The sequence below is a fragment of the Monodon monoceros genome, unplaced genomic scaffold, assembly GCF_005190385.1.
Source record: "Monodon monoceros isolate NGI ecotype Baffin Bay Population unplaced genomic scaffold, NGI_Narwhal_1 Super_Scaffold_21, whole genome shotgun sequence".
NCBI lineage: Eukaryota > Metazoa > Chordata > Mammalia > Artiodactyla > Monodontidae > Monodon > Monodon monoceros.
This window is the reverse complement of record NW_021703778.1, coordinates 71,765,985-71,782,477: the sequence shown is the minus strand read 5'-3', so window position 1 is coordinate 71,782,477 and position 16,493 is coordinate 71,765,985. Positions and strand designations below refer to the sequence as shown.

Below are 16,493 nucleotides of genomic sequence, written 5' to 3'. Positions count from 1 at the left end.
AACTGGAATTCCATTATAGAAATGGTGCAGAATGTTTATAATCTAAAAAATAATGTGCAATGAAACATAACAGGAAGCCAGACTAGTCTCTGGTTTCATACATATTAGGGAACCTAAATCATTACTTTCTGAGAGGAAGGGGGCAGGGGGAGATTAAATAATGCTTTTTGTTCTGGAGAACAGGTTATGTATAGGAAAAACAGCAAGAACAAACTTTCAAATAAATCGGAATCAGACAAAAGTGGTTACCATCCTGAATTAGCATGGGAAAGGGCATCCTCACAACTGTCACAGCACCTTGCTTTTGCTCACGTTGCCCCTTCTTCTTCTTCCACCTGGTACCCAGGCCTGAAGCCCCTGCTTCGGCTATCCCCTCTGTAACACCTACCCTGACTGACCACACAATTTGGCATTTTATTTTTCTGAAACTGTTTTGTGGACATTGTGTTCCCCCTGTAGACTAAACCTCCTTAGGATGAAGGCCTATATGATATTCCCCACTTTGTCTTAAAGGGCCTGACACACCTTTAATGAATATTTGTTGCCTGACTAGTTGTCACCAGCTGAACAGAAAATGGTCAGAAATATGCTTGCTGGGCTCAAGTGATCTTAGAATCATCAGAGAAGAAAGAGAAACATCCACGTATGTTCCTTTTAAGATAAAAACTTTATTTTACAATTATATAAAGCTGCTTTACATTAAGCACAAACAATCCATTTACTTCGTATAGAAACAAAATACCTTTTCATCTGCAAAAAATCAAGTTTTGCTGTATATAAAACTAACACGTGCACATTGTGCTTGAACTGCAAAGTCTGTACAGCTTTACAAAGGACTACCCTGCAGAAGGGCATCCAGTAAACACTTTATTGCATATTTACCACATGGTCTATAACCCACATGTACAATGGAGGAGAAACAAGAAAAACAATTAAAAGGAGGATGAAAATAGCAGCTTTCAGTGAAAGTGTGCACACCGACAAAGAAAAAGGTCTGCCACATCCGTAGAGTTGTGCTTGTGTGTCATTTTTGTATTTCCTCACATACACTGGATGGTTTTTGGATGAAGCCTTTATGTACAATAACTCTGAAAGGGTCAAACCTGACCTTCATCTGGAAACTTTTGGCTGGTTTTATAACTGAAGTGGCAATAGGTTTAATTTAATAACAAAGCTAACTCAAGGTAAGTGTAAACAACTAATATCCATATTCTTGGAGCAAAGAAAAATTTAAAGAAATAAAACAAAACTTTAAAATACCTTCCCCATTCTCGCAAAGCTCAGACTAAATAAACATTTTGCATGACTTAAAATCCTAGAAAACTCCACAGGTGCTTAGGAAGAAAAATGTGATGGATGGTCTTGGGCAGTGTTTCTCCACATATATCCCCCGGTTCACTTGCATCAGAATGACCTGAACACTTTTTAAAAATGCAGATTATCATGCTTCACAGGCAGATTTACTACATATCTCAGTAAATATGTAGTAATTTACTACATATTTCAGTAAGCTCCCAGGTGATTCTGAGGCATTAGTTTGAGATGCACTGGTTTGTACGGACAGTGCTGCTACAGGGTCAATTCACCCTCTTCGAAAATTCTGGGATCACAGGAAAAATCGAGTTGCTGTTGCAACGTGGAAGGCAGTGTGAAACCAACAGCAATGAAATAGCAATGCCATTTCTAGATCAAAATGTCTTTCTTTTTTCAGTGGAAAAAGACAGCCACATTGTTAAGGCACTGATATTTGTCACAGAAGCAGTACCATACTGTTTTCATTGATTCCCTCAATCTGAAGTACCAGTATGCAAACACAAGGCAGAAGTCTGGACTGCTCTAAATAATAACACATACGATGGAGTAAAAACGATTTCCAGATTGGAGAAGGTTTATTTTTGAGCCCTGAAATTAAAAAAAGAAGGAGTCCAGATATTCTTGTTGAGACATCTAATGTATAAGAACTACAAAGGTCAGAATCTAGGGGGAAACCTAATAACCCACAACTGTTTTGTTGTGGGCAAAATCGACTTGTGGTCACATAAATTGGGAGTTTAAACTTACTTTTCCATGGCCAGTTTAATATTGTCTTCAGTTGTAGATCTTCGTTCCTGCCCCCCTTGCCACTGAAACATATATTTTGTACATAGGTATGTATGTATGTATGTTTCTAAGTGGTGTTGGTAGATGTAGTGTGCAGGCAGGTGCCCACCTGGCTCTTGATGTGCATTTCATACAGGTCACACACACACTGCACAGCGTGCGTCAGACTCAGTCCCCTGAAAATATGGGGTCTCATATTTCCATTCTGTATAAGTTATTGTACTGATTTAGTGTATTGTCATACACTAAAACAAAGACAGCAAAATCAGCCTCCCTCAGTTCTGACCTACTGCCTGAAGTCTTATAGCAGACGCTACCCAGGGTATGAGGGCTATGATACCTATTTATGTGAGGTATAAAACCAAAATAAAGGTCTGATTACACACGTACAGCTAATGCAGTAGCATCACTTTTACCCAATAGCTGAAATAATTTAAAGTTAAAATTGCAAAGGAAGAACACTGATGCACAAAAGGCAATAGTTTGGAAAGTTGTCGACCAAGAATGATCTAAGTAGAAAAAAAAAAACTGCTATAAACCTTATAATATCTGACCTAGTAGTTTTCTTTAAAGGGGAAAAAAAAATCTTAAAAAGACAGTGGTAGTGGACTTATCAAAATTACTACCTCCTCCCCAAATTTAGGTTTATAATAAAAATTCCCAAATGCCCCCCCAACATAGAAAAAACTCTCTAGCATAGTCTGAAATGAAATACAAAATTCTAGATAGTGACAAAAAGAAACCACCACAATGGGGGTAAAGGAGGGATAGAATGATTATCAAACCTTTACTGATTGTAGATCAAGTTTCATAAAACAGATAACATTTCTGTAATTTCTTGTGCAGTCAACAAGTTTCATCTTAGTTGTGCTTACATTATATAACTGTGAAGCCTGAACACTGGTTGTGTTTTTAATTTACACGTTTCAAGAAAACCATAAATTCAAAATATTCTCCATATATAACAAATTGAACAAATGCAACAAATGCTCATTCACTCCCAAGAAATTAATATATAGAAAAGAAACATCATTTTTAAAGTTGCACACAGTCCACTATTCAGGCTACAAGTACATATTTACTGTATTACAGCACATTATTTTTTTAAAGTCTGCTTTCAACATAAACATAAATAACCACATTTTAAAAGAGCCCCATACTAAGTTTGCAGGCAAGTGCTGGACAGTTGGCCAGTAAGAGCTACTTACCATTGTCTTTCCCAAACCGAGAGGACTGGACTATCTGTGGAACTATCTGTATAGGGTGATAAGCAAGGCCAAGTTAAACATTTTCATTCACCCGTTGACTAAACACTTTTCTGCTCTAAATGCCACCTACATTTCTAAACACCCAACTCATGGAATGCAATTATCTCAGAAGACTGGTTTTAAGGATCATTTATCACTTTGATGTAATCCACAAAAACCTAGTATACAACCTTTTAAAATGTGCCTATGCTCTGCTGACAGAGAGCCTGTAGTTTCTGTGTACAGCAGAGGCTGAAATATGATTTTGGTTCTGAGCTCTAGTTGTGCTTTGCCCTGCTGCCTTTAAGGTAGCTTTTCCACCTCTTGACAAATTCTTTGAAGACTGGGGACTCATCAATGGTGCTGAGTAGCTGCAGTTGATTGATGTGGGTGGTGTGATAGTCCCAGCGGGCCAGGTTGGGGGCAATGCCAAGCATGAAGTGCCGGAGGTCATAGATGGTTCCTGAGCCAGTGTCGTACAAGGGGAGCATGGCTTTAAGGGATTCCATGCCACGCTCATACAAGGACCTCGCTTCTTTCCCGAGTTTTTCCCCTGCAGTTTCTTTTAAGTCATACAGCCCAATTAAAGAATACATAAAGCCATTTAAAACAAAAGAGCTAGGTGTGGTTGGATATTCTTCATACCAGTCATGTTTATTCATAAACACAGCTTTAACTCCATGCTGCTCTGATAGAAATTTGTAAGGGGCTGTTGCCCTTAAAGCTGAATTGAGGAATATACGGTCTTTTGTTAAGAGATAGGCCCTGACTAATGTAGAAATGGCTTGCCCTTGGGCCATGGCAGAGTACCACCCTGGCTCTAAAGACTTGAACCCTTCCCCTAACTTACGGGTCACCATAATTGGCCAGCCACCTTTCTCATCCTGGTTCCTCACCAACCAATCACTGGCAGCAAAGAATGCGGCCATGTGGGCTGTGGTAGAGATGGTAATGTTGTCGAGGAAGCCTTTCCCTTTTGCAATCAGCCTAACTACTTTCTTGGGCATTATTTTGGTTGGCTTGACAGCTTTTGTGTTGGAAAGACCCACTCCTTTCCGGAGGTCAGTGACCAGGTCCCTGGTAACCGTGCTCCATGAAGTTCTGGGCCCAATGCCATAGTATATGTCTCTTTCTTTAAAAGCAATTAGCTGGGTATTTGAGACATAATGTACAGTGAAGAGCTGATTCTTTTCTGTGGTCTCCAGAACCACAGACACACTTCCGTTTGTTAAGAACTTGAGGTCAAATGAAATAATAAAATCTTTTGTGTTCCCCAGTTGCAAGGACACACCATCACTGGTTTCTGTAGGGGGAAAATATACCAAAAAAGACTGGTTAGAATAGAAGCTCTTTGTATTTAAAAGTTACTTGCAATTCATCCTTGACAATCCCTGACCATACAAAATTAATACTTCAATATTTTATATGTCAGATTTTTAAAAATATTTTAATTTTTGCTAAGTTAACCATAAACAGATGACACTTGTTGAGTCCGTGATGGCTTGTGAGCACCAGGGCAAAGCTCTTACCTTCTGGCCTGTCTAGTTTACATTAGAGGGGTTAATGGCCTTAGCAGATAGCTAAGGTACTGTGGTCAAACTGCCTTTTCTAGATCAAATACTGGCTGGCCAATAATCAATGACTGTCTAGTATACCCATTCTACAAAAAGAAAAAGTATAGCCAAAAGCTGGCTCAGCACATAATATTATAAGAAAGAGCCTAGAAGAAAAGAATGGTTAGACATGAATTAAAAAAACAAATTTTTTTTTTTTTGGCTGTGCTGCACAGCTTGTGCGATCTCAGCTCACCAACCAGGAATAGAATCTGGGCCACCCACTGTGGAAGCATGGAGTCCTAACCACTGGACCACCAGGGAATTCCCTAAAAAATTTTTATTTACTTAATATTTAGTAAGTATTTACTATGTTCTAAGTGCTTTACACATATTAACTCATTTAGTCAGTATAACACTTAAGAGTAGTGCTATTATTACTCTTACTTTATGAATGATGAACACAGACACAGAAGTTAAGTAACTTGCCTAAGGTACAAAGAGTTGAACACAGGTTGTCTAGTCTGGCTGTAGAATACATGCTCTGAATCACCAATCGATGTTGAAAATGATAGATTTGTTTTCAGATATTCATTGGAATTGTGAATAAATTCTGGAAATTAAGCAATCGGCTCATGTAGTCAACAAAAAGTGAGGAATACTGGGGGAGGCTCAAGTTAAAACAAACAAACTTTGTGTGGATTCTCACTTCACCACTTACTAGCTTTGAGAGGGTCAACAAGGTACACCTATTTGAGGGCTTCCCTGGTGGCGCAGTGGTTGAGAGTCCGCCTGCCGATGCAGGGGACACGGGTTCGTGCCCCGGTCCCGGAAGGTCCCACATGCCGCGGAGTGGCTGGGCCCGTGAGCCATGGCCGCTGAGCCTGCGCATCCGGAGCCTGTGCTCCGCAATGGGAGAGGCCACAACAGTGAGAGGCCCGCGTACCGCAAAAAAAAAAAAAAAAGATACACCTATTTGAGCCTCAGTTTCTTCATGTGTTAAGTAGAAATAATATTACTTTGTAAGGTAACTGTGAGGATTAAAAAAAAAGGATAGTGGCTTGGAACATAGTATAAAATGATGATAATGATGATTTTGAAGCCAATGGTTTCAGAGGCTGATAAAATAGCAGAGCTGTTTTATTTGGCAAATCGTCAAATAGGAAATTTCTCTTGCATGTCTACAGTACAATGATGCCTGACTCTCAGAAAGTTGACTTCTACCAAGAAAAGAAACTGAGCATATTAAAACCAAACAGTAGCAGCAGCAGGAAGAAGAGGAAGAGGAAGAAGAAGAAAAAGAGGAAGAAAAACAACAAAAATATATATAGTACAAATTTTATAACATTAAAGGTAAATGTGAATATCTTGGTCGATACAGAGCTTAAATCTTTTTAAAATTTAATTAATTAAGTAATTAACTTTGGCTGTGTTGGCCTTCGTTGCTGCACGTGGGCTTTCTCTAGTTGCGGTGAGCGGGGACTACTCTTCGTTGCGGTGCGTGGGCTTTTTTTTTTCACTGCAGTGGCTTCTCTTGTTGTGGAGCATGGACTCCAGGCGCGTGGGCTTCAGTAATTGCGGCACGTGGGCTCAGTAGTTGTGGCGCATGGGCTTAGTTGCTCAGTGGTATGTGGGATCTTCCCGGAACAGGGCTCGAACCTGTGTCCCCTGCATTGGCAGGCAGATTCTTAACCACTGCGCCACCAGGGAAGTCCCCAGAGCTTAAATCTTAAAAACACATTCACATGTATTATCTCATTTGATCCTTACAATAATCTTCTGACGTTGGTAGAGCAGGAATTACTGCTTCCATTTTAGAGATGAAGATATGGAGGCTTTGCAAGGGTAAAAGGTTTGCCCAAAGCCAAATGCTAACTAGTGGTAGAGCAGGGACTAGAAACCAGGGTTCCTGGGTCTAAGTTCAAAGATTGTGAAAAAGAAATGATATTGGAAATACCATCCTCATGAGAATAACCAGTGGAAGAATTATTTCTCTTAAACATAGCTATAGAATCAGATCTACTTTAAGGCCTCCTTGAGGAAACCTTGGGTGCTCCTTATTGGAGCAATGATTGGGAATGCGAACTGATGACAGTGTACACAGTGTGATTAGCTTGGACAGTATTATCACCACGTTGAGCTGATCATTTAACTCTTCCAACACTGGACTCTGCCAGTGTGGATATAATTGACCCAAGGCTCTTAATTCCTTCATTCGATGGGATAAACAATTATGGAAGTTGTACTGAGAATGAGAACATCTTGCTAGATGTATGATGCTTTGACTTTTTAAAAAGTGATGTCAGAAGTATATTTCTAACACAGTAAAAATCCACTTACCTGGAGAAATGCCAACATGCAACCTCTCTCTTAGCTGGCATTTTCCTGTATCGATAGTAAATGGAATCTGATGCTCAGTACAACATACTTGATGTTTCAGGATGTTTCGCAGGATTCTGAATTGACTTATGAATTACTCAAGATTAAATTAAATTATACTCAGCAGAGGCTATCTTGAGTGCTACTTGTTTTTTTATTCTTATGGTAATGCCTTATTAATCAGACAACACTGTTAACTATGGCATCCATTCTCACCACCATCTTCAGAAGTCCAAATGGGAGAAAGTTGAAGAATTATATTTTCTTCTCAGAATTCCATTCTAATTGTCACTTTATGTATACAAATCTAATGAAATGATATAGTTCAATCAATCACCTTATGTTTCAATATAACAGATTATGTAGTTCAAAGAACTCAGTAATGAATGATATCATTTAACACCACCAGAGGGGGTTATTGAGCCACAGAGGAGAAGTGACAAAGAAGTCACAATCCCCAATTTAAATCAATCCACAATCCTATGAGACAGGCCTTTTAATTCCTATCTTACAGATATACAGAGAGGTTAAATATCCTGTCTACGTCACTCAGAAGGGTCTGAATGGTAGCAACTGGGACATGACTGTGGTTATGGCAACCACTTTGGAAATATACCAGGCAAGATTTTGAGCTCTACTGGAGAGTCCTAAACTATCTGGAGACCTGTGCTTTAAATCTACTAATAGACAGGGGTAAGACAGGAATAAAGACACAGACCTACTAGAGAAGGGACTTGAGGATATAGGGAGGGGGAAGGGTAAGCTGTGACAAAGTGAGAGAGTGGCATGGACGTATATACACTAACAAACGTAAGGTAGATAGCTAGTGGGAAGCAGCCACATAGCACAGAGAGATCAGCTCAGTGCTTTGTGACCACCTAGAGGGGTGGGATAGGGAGGGTGGGAGAGAGGGAGACGCAAGAGGGAAGAGATATGGAAACATATGTATAACTGATTCTCTTTGTTATAAAGCAGAAACTAACATATCATTGTAAAGCAATTATACTCCAATAAAGCTGTAAAAAAAAAAAAATCTACTAATAGAAAGTTTCGAGTTTCCTGTCGCTTGAAATCCATGACTCCTCTCTCTGACCGGTTATTCCCAGGAGTCACTATAAGTGTCTATTTTTGGTATATGTGGTACATATAAATGTACTTTAGGCAACAAAGGGTGATAAACATTTAAGAATAGTCTTTAAATTAATGCTTTCACACATAACATGAACTGTTATTAATCAACAGGTTTACTATGTGGAGTGAGAAGAGGCCTTAATCAGAACCTCAAGGAACAGAGAGAGACAAGGGTTAGGCAGAAGAGAAGTTCATAAGAAGCCTCAGAAGGAATGGCTACACAGAGAGGAGAAAGTGAGGTCATGGAAATGAAGTGAAGAGAGTGCTCGGGAAAGGGAAAGCTAATTTAATAAAGCAGGACAGGTATAAAGTTTTAATTCATTCAATTTTAAAATTAGGTAGAAGGAAAAAAAACATTCTTCAACAAACAAAACAATAAAAAATATGCTGCAGACCCATGTAATGGTTTTTCCCTCTAGATAATCTTATTTCCTTTCAGGGAAAAAAATTCAAGGCCAAAAAGGAAAAAGACCAACAGCATGTAGCCTCTGGTCTTCCAGAGCCTTACTTCACTTAGGCCTATGCTTTTATGCACAAGTTCCAATTTCTTCTCATCAGTGATTCTCTGAATTTATCTCCCAAGAAGACTACATCATCTAAAAAGCCTCATTTCCCATTCCTAAGTTTCAATAAACATCTCACCTTTTTGATTTCTTCTCCTGCTCTGAGCAACAACTCCAACTAACTCTCCCTCATATACTTGTATCAAACGCAACTCCAGACACATCCAAGATATCAAAACAAGCACCACATTCTGAGGTAGCACACTCCTACCAACAGAGAGTTCCAATTGTGAGTAGCTAGTGTGCCACTGGCAGAATATCTGTCACAGACAGTTCTCTCCTCCATATGCTTAAACCCACCTTGGGAAGTAGTTTCATCTCTGGTTGCTGGCTGCAGAATGAAGGGCTAAAGTGAAGGCCCTTCACTTAGTATGAGGAGACCTATTGTTTGTATTAACCAGGGTACCCAAAAGTGCACAATGAAATCTATTGCTCTGAATAGGGCAGAGTTCAAGACATGGTTCTAGAAAACCTCCCAGCACTTGAGGAGATCGAGATGAGGGCTGCTGCTTTCCACCCTAATCCAGACTACATTATTAATCAGTGTAAAAAGAAGCCCTCTAGATGCAACCAAAATCAAATGGCCTTTTTAATCTAATAATTTCCTGCTATAAGTCATAAGCTAAATATTCTTAAACATCTCCATGTACTTTCTCACCCAGCCAAGCCTGTTGCTTTACAATAAGCAAAGATGCTCTATGTACTGGAATATCACAGAATGCCATAGGATAAAAGAAGTTTTAGTCACAGAATAAAAAGTAAAGGTCACCACCCATTATTTGCATTGCATTAAGCACTCATAAATCCATTACTTAAGGCCATCTAGAGTGAGTAGATTTGTACTGCTGTTTTCAAGGTCTGTGAATTACACAGTCATCAGTAAAGGACAAGGACAGAATACAGAAAAGGTCTTATAACCTTTTCTCTCTTTTTATTTACCAACTGGCAAGGTTGGTGGGAGGGAGGATGAGCTCTGTTCTTGACAACATTCCCCCCCCCCCCGCCACAGAAAATTAAGCCTGAGGTGCTAACTAAAATTATTCCATTGTCTTTTTAAGTAATGAACTCATTAATTCTCATAGATATTGATTAGTGGAGAGAAATACATTATATCCCAATTAATGGGACCGTCTTAGAAAAAGGGGAAATGTTGCATAAAGTTAATTTGATTTTATAAAAGATTTTATTAATGAAATGGCTTTATATGAAGTTTGAAACAATCTATCTAGTACATTACCAAAAGTCAATATAGAAAGCAGGCCTGGTTGGTAATGCTATATTACTTTGAAAAAATAAAAAGCTACTGGTAAAAAATAGGCAAAGGAAAGGATGGCTCTCGCTATAAAGAAAAATTTCTGCCTTAATGCAAAATAGTTAAAAAATTAAAGGATGAGTACTGTGCTGAAACATTAAAATAAACTGAGAAACTTTATTCCTGTGGGATCTGGTTCCCTGGAAGGAGAAAGACATGATGCAGTAACCTGGTTCTTGTGGCTTGGCTCTTCATGCAGTAAATATTCCTTATACAACCTTAAATGTTTTAGCTGATCCTTTAGATTTCACTTGGGTGACACTATTTGTTTCTTCATATATGTAATATCAGGCATCTGCTAATGTGTTTTTTAAAAACCATAAAAACAATTTTAAGGGAGTGTCAGGTGCCACATAAATCAACATAAAATTAGCAAACACATATAAAAACACATCACTTAAACAAAACAAAACAAAACATCACTTACCCGGAGCAGTGAACTGTTTAACATTGGTGAATCTAGACTTATCAGCCACACTAGCCATAAAGCAGCCCTTTGGCACGGTCCAGTCATTGGGCTTGCTATTTTTGTCCCTGTCTTCTGCTGTTTCATATACCTCTATGTGAGGGGGTTTCTCAGTTAGATTCTTGCTGTAATGACTTAACCCATACTGTGCAATCTGGATTGGGTAGAAATAGCCTTGAGGTCCCCATTGTGTAGATAGAGGTACACCTATAAAACAGGGAAACAAAATAAATATCTCCAGACATTCATAATCCTATTCTGAATACCACTCTTCACTGTTTTACTTCTGAGGGAGTTACAGGGTTATCAGCAACTTTTAAGCTTCCTTATTACACTGTTTTCATAATTACTAAAAACAAGTACCAAATTAACCAGAAATGAAAAACAGAACTAAATGCTCATTCACTCTCATTCATTATTTGTTGACAGATAGCAATGCAATGTTGTGGATCATCTTTTTAAGGACTAATTTATAATGTGTGCTACTTTTGCTCATAGCTACAGATGTCATATTTCATAATTCTGTTTCATACATTCAAGTTTTACACAATTTAAATACATAGAGTTAATGTTACCAGCTTTATTCTAGAATATTAAACCTGAAATTTTCTTAACATCTGTACTTAACAGTCAAGTTAATTACATACTAATCTTTCCCTCCGGTGTCAAGACGTGGTCTAGTAACTTTATCATCTGACGGTTAAAAGTATTTGTTTAAGAAGCCAGCTATGGGGGGCTTCCCTGGTGGCGTAGTGGTTGAGAGTCTGCCTGCCAATGCAGGGGACACAGGTTCGAGCCCTGGTCTGGGAGGATCCCACATGCCGTGGAGCAACTGGGCCCGTGAGCCACAACTACTGAGCCTGCACGTCTGGAGCCTGTGCTCCGCAACAAGAGAGGCTGCGATAGTGAGAGGCCTGTGCACCGCAACGAAGAGTGGCCCCTGCTCGCTGTAACTGGAGAAAGCCCTCGCACAGAAACAAAGACCCAACACAGCCAAAAATAAATAAATAAATAAATAAATTTATATATATATATTAAAAAAAAAAGCCAGCTATGACTAGGCAAATTAAAGTATAAACACAGTTTGCAATTCTTTTTCATATCCTTCACATCAAAATGTAATTCTTGAGAACAAAGAGTGCTTTTTTTAAAGCATGAATTAAAGTTGTATATTTAACCATAGATTCTTGATAAATTCATTAGTGGATTACCTCTTGTAAAGTTCTAAGCAAAATTTTTAAATGTTTGGCATTAGTGTTTATTTTAGTAATTTTCTACATGGGAAATACAATAATACCACACTGTACAGAATACTGTATTATTGCATCATGGTGTATATGTTGAGAGATAAACTCCTATTTGTAGTCTTAAAATAAACAAGCAACAGATGGGCATGGCAGAAACTGGGAACCTACAAAACTGTATGTGTTTTGATGTAGTTTCAAAATAGTTTAAGGAATTAGAGACCATACAGGCTAAAAAACCTAGGCTACAGATAAGCTTTTTAACTTCAATATTCTTTCTCCAAGGGTAGATTTTTTTTTTCAAAGTTCAAATAGAATTATTTTTACTTAATAAAAGCAAGGTTTATACTATCTCATTTGATGGGTAATAACTACAATAATGTGCAATTGGCCTAAGAAGTGATTGACTGATCAATGGAACCAAATACTAGGCCAGAAACATACTCTAGTAAAGATTTAGAAACATACTCTAGTTTCAAAATATTTTAGTATAATGATAAAGATTGAATCATTGATCAGTGGGGAAAAGAGGAGATTATTCAATAAACGTTAAGGGAAAAAAAAATCTAAAATTAGGCCCTGACCTTGTACCATTTGTCAAAATACAAATCCGTTTAGCTTGAATAAAAAGTTAAATGTAAACCCCCCCCCCATAAAACTATTAGAGAAAATACAGATGAACAGCTGATCGTGGCATGGCAAATGATTTTCTAAGCATAAAAGGAAGAATTAAAAAAAAAACCCCTAAGTTTAGTAAATAGAACTAAACATTTCTAAAACTAACAAACCATAAATAAAATGAAAAGACAGCCAAATGAAAGAAAATATCTTTAACAAATGCAACAAGGTGCTACCACCCTTGCTATATATATAAAAGGTCTCACAAATATATTTTTCTAAAAAACAACATTAATCACATTGAAAAAGGGGGAAAGAACATCAAGCCCATTCTATAATGGTTAACAGCATATGAAAAAGATATCTGACCTCACTAATTGCTACAGAAAGCAAATTATGAGATCCCTTTGTAAACAACAGATTAAAAAATGAACTTTCATGATGGCAGGAATTGGGTGACAGGAGCACCCTTATACTCTGCTATTGGAAGCATGAATAGGGTCAACCGTCTTGGAAAGTAGTTTGGTAAAATAGATTAACTGATACTATTTGACATGGTAATTTATTTCCTAGGGAACTACTCTGAGAATACAATTAAAACAGCAAATGATTAACTATGAATATCTATACCATTATGTATAATGGCAAAAAAGTGGAAATGACCTAAATGTCCAACTAAAGAGAAAGGTTCCATACATTATTATGGCACGTCCTTATTACGAATATTAGTGATTAAAATATTCAATAACAAGAGGAAATAATCATAACACGTTGAACTAAAAAAGAATACAAAATTGACTATACAGCATGATTCTAATTTGTTTAAAAATGTATATCTACAAAAACAACAAAAAGATTGGAAAAGACATCAAAACATTAACAGTGGTTATGGTTGCTTTTTACTTTTTCTTTAGCATCTAAGCACCTATTAAGCTTACACACTTTTAAAAATTACTGGAAAAAAAAAAAAGGTTTGGCGATGGATATCTTTCAAGCCTCTAAAAAACTACTACCCTCCTGAACACTGCACAATAAATATCATTATAACTATGTTAAAACATATACCTAGGTATAAAGACCTTCTGAGAATATATAAAAATGGTAATAATTATCTTGAATGGTAAGAATATAAGTGAATTTACCCCCTTCCTTCTTCTAAACATTCAGTAAAGATATTACAAAAATTAAAATATTAAGATATTAAAATCACTTTCTATTTATTATTATTTTTTTATTTTTTGCGGTACGTGGGACTCTCACTGTTGTGGCCTCTCCCTTTGTGGAGCACAGGCACCGGATGCGCAGGCTCAGTGGCCATGGCTCACGGGCCCAGCTGCTCCGCGGCATGTGGGACCTTCCTGGACCGGGGTATGAACCCGTGTCCCCTGTGTCGGCAGGCGGACTCTCAACCACTGCGCCACCAGGGAAGCCCTAAAATCACTTTCTAGAACAAAATGAGAAAAATGAAATAAAACCCAAACTAAGCAATCTTAAAACACACTAAGTTCTTTCCTCTGATTAAATGATATACTTTAAAGTCAAATTCAATATGGCTTTCTGATCAATCCTAGGTTTGAAATACAAATTCCAAAATGTATTAATTATACCCATAAGGAACCCCCAGGTTTTAAAGCCAATGAAACACATTATGTAATAGACTATAGGAGTTCATGAAGTTCAGAGAAAATGATATTATGTATTATCTTGTTCTGAGAACTGTAAACCTCCATCTAGGGATGATACCTGGCTAATCTGGTAATAAGACTTGGTACACTGATGGGTCCACTGGATGGCCTGTCCCCCTTTCCCATCTCCTCTCATAGGATATGATAATAACCTATTACGATAGGTTATTAGGATAATAACTGTATATTTTAATGCAAAGTTTCTGGAGATGCTGTGCCTTGACTTTACTGATGATAATTTTAGTTTCTGGGGTAGGTTAATGGCATAATCCTATTTAATCAGGTATGATCTTATTGTAGCCCTTAAATCACACCATCTAGAAAGTTCAGGTTTAACCTGTTCCTCCCTGCTAAGTCAGAGTGATGGAAGGTCTCTTGATAGTAAGCTATGTAAGTACTTGCTATATAATTAACACAGTCTCTTATTCCTCAACACAATCAGGACAGAAAAATGCAGTGGAGTAGATGGATACCAACCTTCAACCCCACTTATGCACTTGACTCTGTCTCGGACTTCCACATTGTAGCCTTCAAAGGACATAAATACACCATCAGGGTGATAAGGGGCTCTCTGTGCATAGACTTTGGAATAGCTATGAGAGAATTCAAACCGATCATAGCCATCGTACTGAACCACCTTTCCGTAAACGTCAAAATATTTCTCTACCCAGGTAAATGGAAGAAAGACTTCATTCCCCTCTCGTCTCCCTTTAATTGTGTGTTCATCATTTATGAGACAGTCAATTTCTTCATATTTGAGCCCTAACACCTTGCTTCCCCCATTGCTATTGAAGCCTCCAACAACAGGGGGCGCTTTCTGCTGTTCCTGAGGGAATGCCTCCTCAGAGTGCTTGGCCATGTGGTTCACATAGTTGTTGCTCTCAGATGCTGCTGCTCTTTTTTCTAACGCATCCACTCTGAAGCCACTACTCGAGTGCCGTGGAAACTGGATCGCTCTGTCGCTGGAACACTTATTCCACAAAAGTACTGTGACCAAAGTGAAGAGTGCGCAGATGACAATCAAAGTCTTATAGTTGACCCGAGCTGCCAAGCAACGCATATTCAGACCATACCTATGGAGGCAAGAAGAAAAATTCACACAAAGATGTACTTACTGACATTTCATAGGATAAGATTTACTTTTAAGGTACTGAACCACCACATTAGGGCAATTTTATTAACTGCATGTAATCTGATCAGATTTAAAATTACTAACTCAAACTTTTCAGCAGAGACAAAGAAAAGGCAAGAGTTGCTTCCCCCCTCTTAAAATGCTCAGTTAGCATGATCCTCTAAAGCAAAGATTCCCAATCTTTCTCTGTTTGTGGCTCCCTTGGATTCTTAATAATTCTTTCATGAAGCCCCTAGGTCAAAAAAAAAAAAACCTGTTGGGCTTCCCTAGTGGCACAGTGGTTGAGAGTCCGCCTGCCGATGCGGGGGACACAAGTTCGTGCCCCGGTCCAGGAAGATACCACATGCCGCAGAACGGCTGGGCCCGTGGGCCATGGCCGCTGAGCCTGCGCGTCCGGAGCCTGTGCTCCGCAACGGGAGAGGCCGCAACAGTGACAGGCCCGCGTACCGCAAACAAACAAACAAAAAATACCCTATTACTTCCATTTGTGAAGTAGTTGGGCTCAAACAACTTAATACATATTTTTGTCCTAACGACTGAGTAGCTGTTTGAAAAAAATATAACAGGTCATGTCAAGGTAAACACTGACATACATGTTGCCAAATCCAACAATGAATTTTTAGTGCTCACCCTATGTTGCTTCTCAGCAGCATGAAATAGTAAACGACTCTTTCCTTCCTGAAACACTTTCTTCCCAGGACTCCCGGGGCACCATGCGTTCTTGGTTCTCCTTATACCCCAGCTGGGTGCTCCTCCTAGTCATCTCTGATCATTCCTTCTCATCTCTCTGAACCTGAATGTTGAAATGCCTTAGGGCCCCAGTCCTCAGACCTCTTCTTTATCTCTATTCACTCCCAGGTGATCTCACCCAATCTCATGGCTTTAAATACAATTTATATGTTGACTTTTCCCAAAATTCTATCTCCAGGCCAGACCTTTCTTCAGAACTGCAGGCACATATACCTATGTGCCAATCCAAGTATCAATAACTGACATCTTTATTTGAAGGTGAAATGGACTTCTAAAACATAACATTCAAAATTTAATCCCTAATCTTTCCCTT

At 38.4% G+C, this 16,493-nt stretch overlaps 1 protein-coding gene across 4 annotated transcripts in view; it reads right to left on the bottom strand.

The window, feature by feature from the left end:
- Window positions 1–654: 654 nt before the first annotated feature.
- GLCE (glucuronic acid epimerase) overlaps window positions 655–16,493 on the bottom strand; it is a 116,892-nt gene continuing 101,053 nt past the window's right edge. For 2 of the 4 annotated variants that reach the window (XM_029237315.1, XM_029237314.1), the window contains exons 2-4: window positions 14,776–15,371; window positions 10,713–10,958; window positions 655–4,650 (exon numbers count right to left, since the gene is read on the bottom strand). In XM_029237315.1, the coding sequence (XP_029093148.1) occupies window positions 3,626–4,650; window positions 10,713–10,958; window positions 14,776–15,358 (1,854 nt within the window). In that variant the 5' untranslated portion in view covers window positions 15,359–15,371 and the 3' untranslated portion in view covers window positions 655–3,625. Of the gene's footprint in view, window positions 4,651–10,712; window positions 10,959–14,775; window positions 15,372–16,060; window positions 16,110–16,493 lie in introns of those variants that run through there. The other 2 variants (XM_029237312.1, XM_029237316.1) reach the window with 2 other exon arrangements.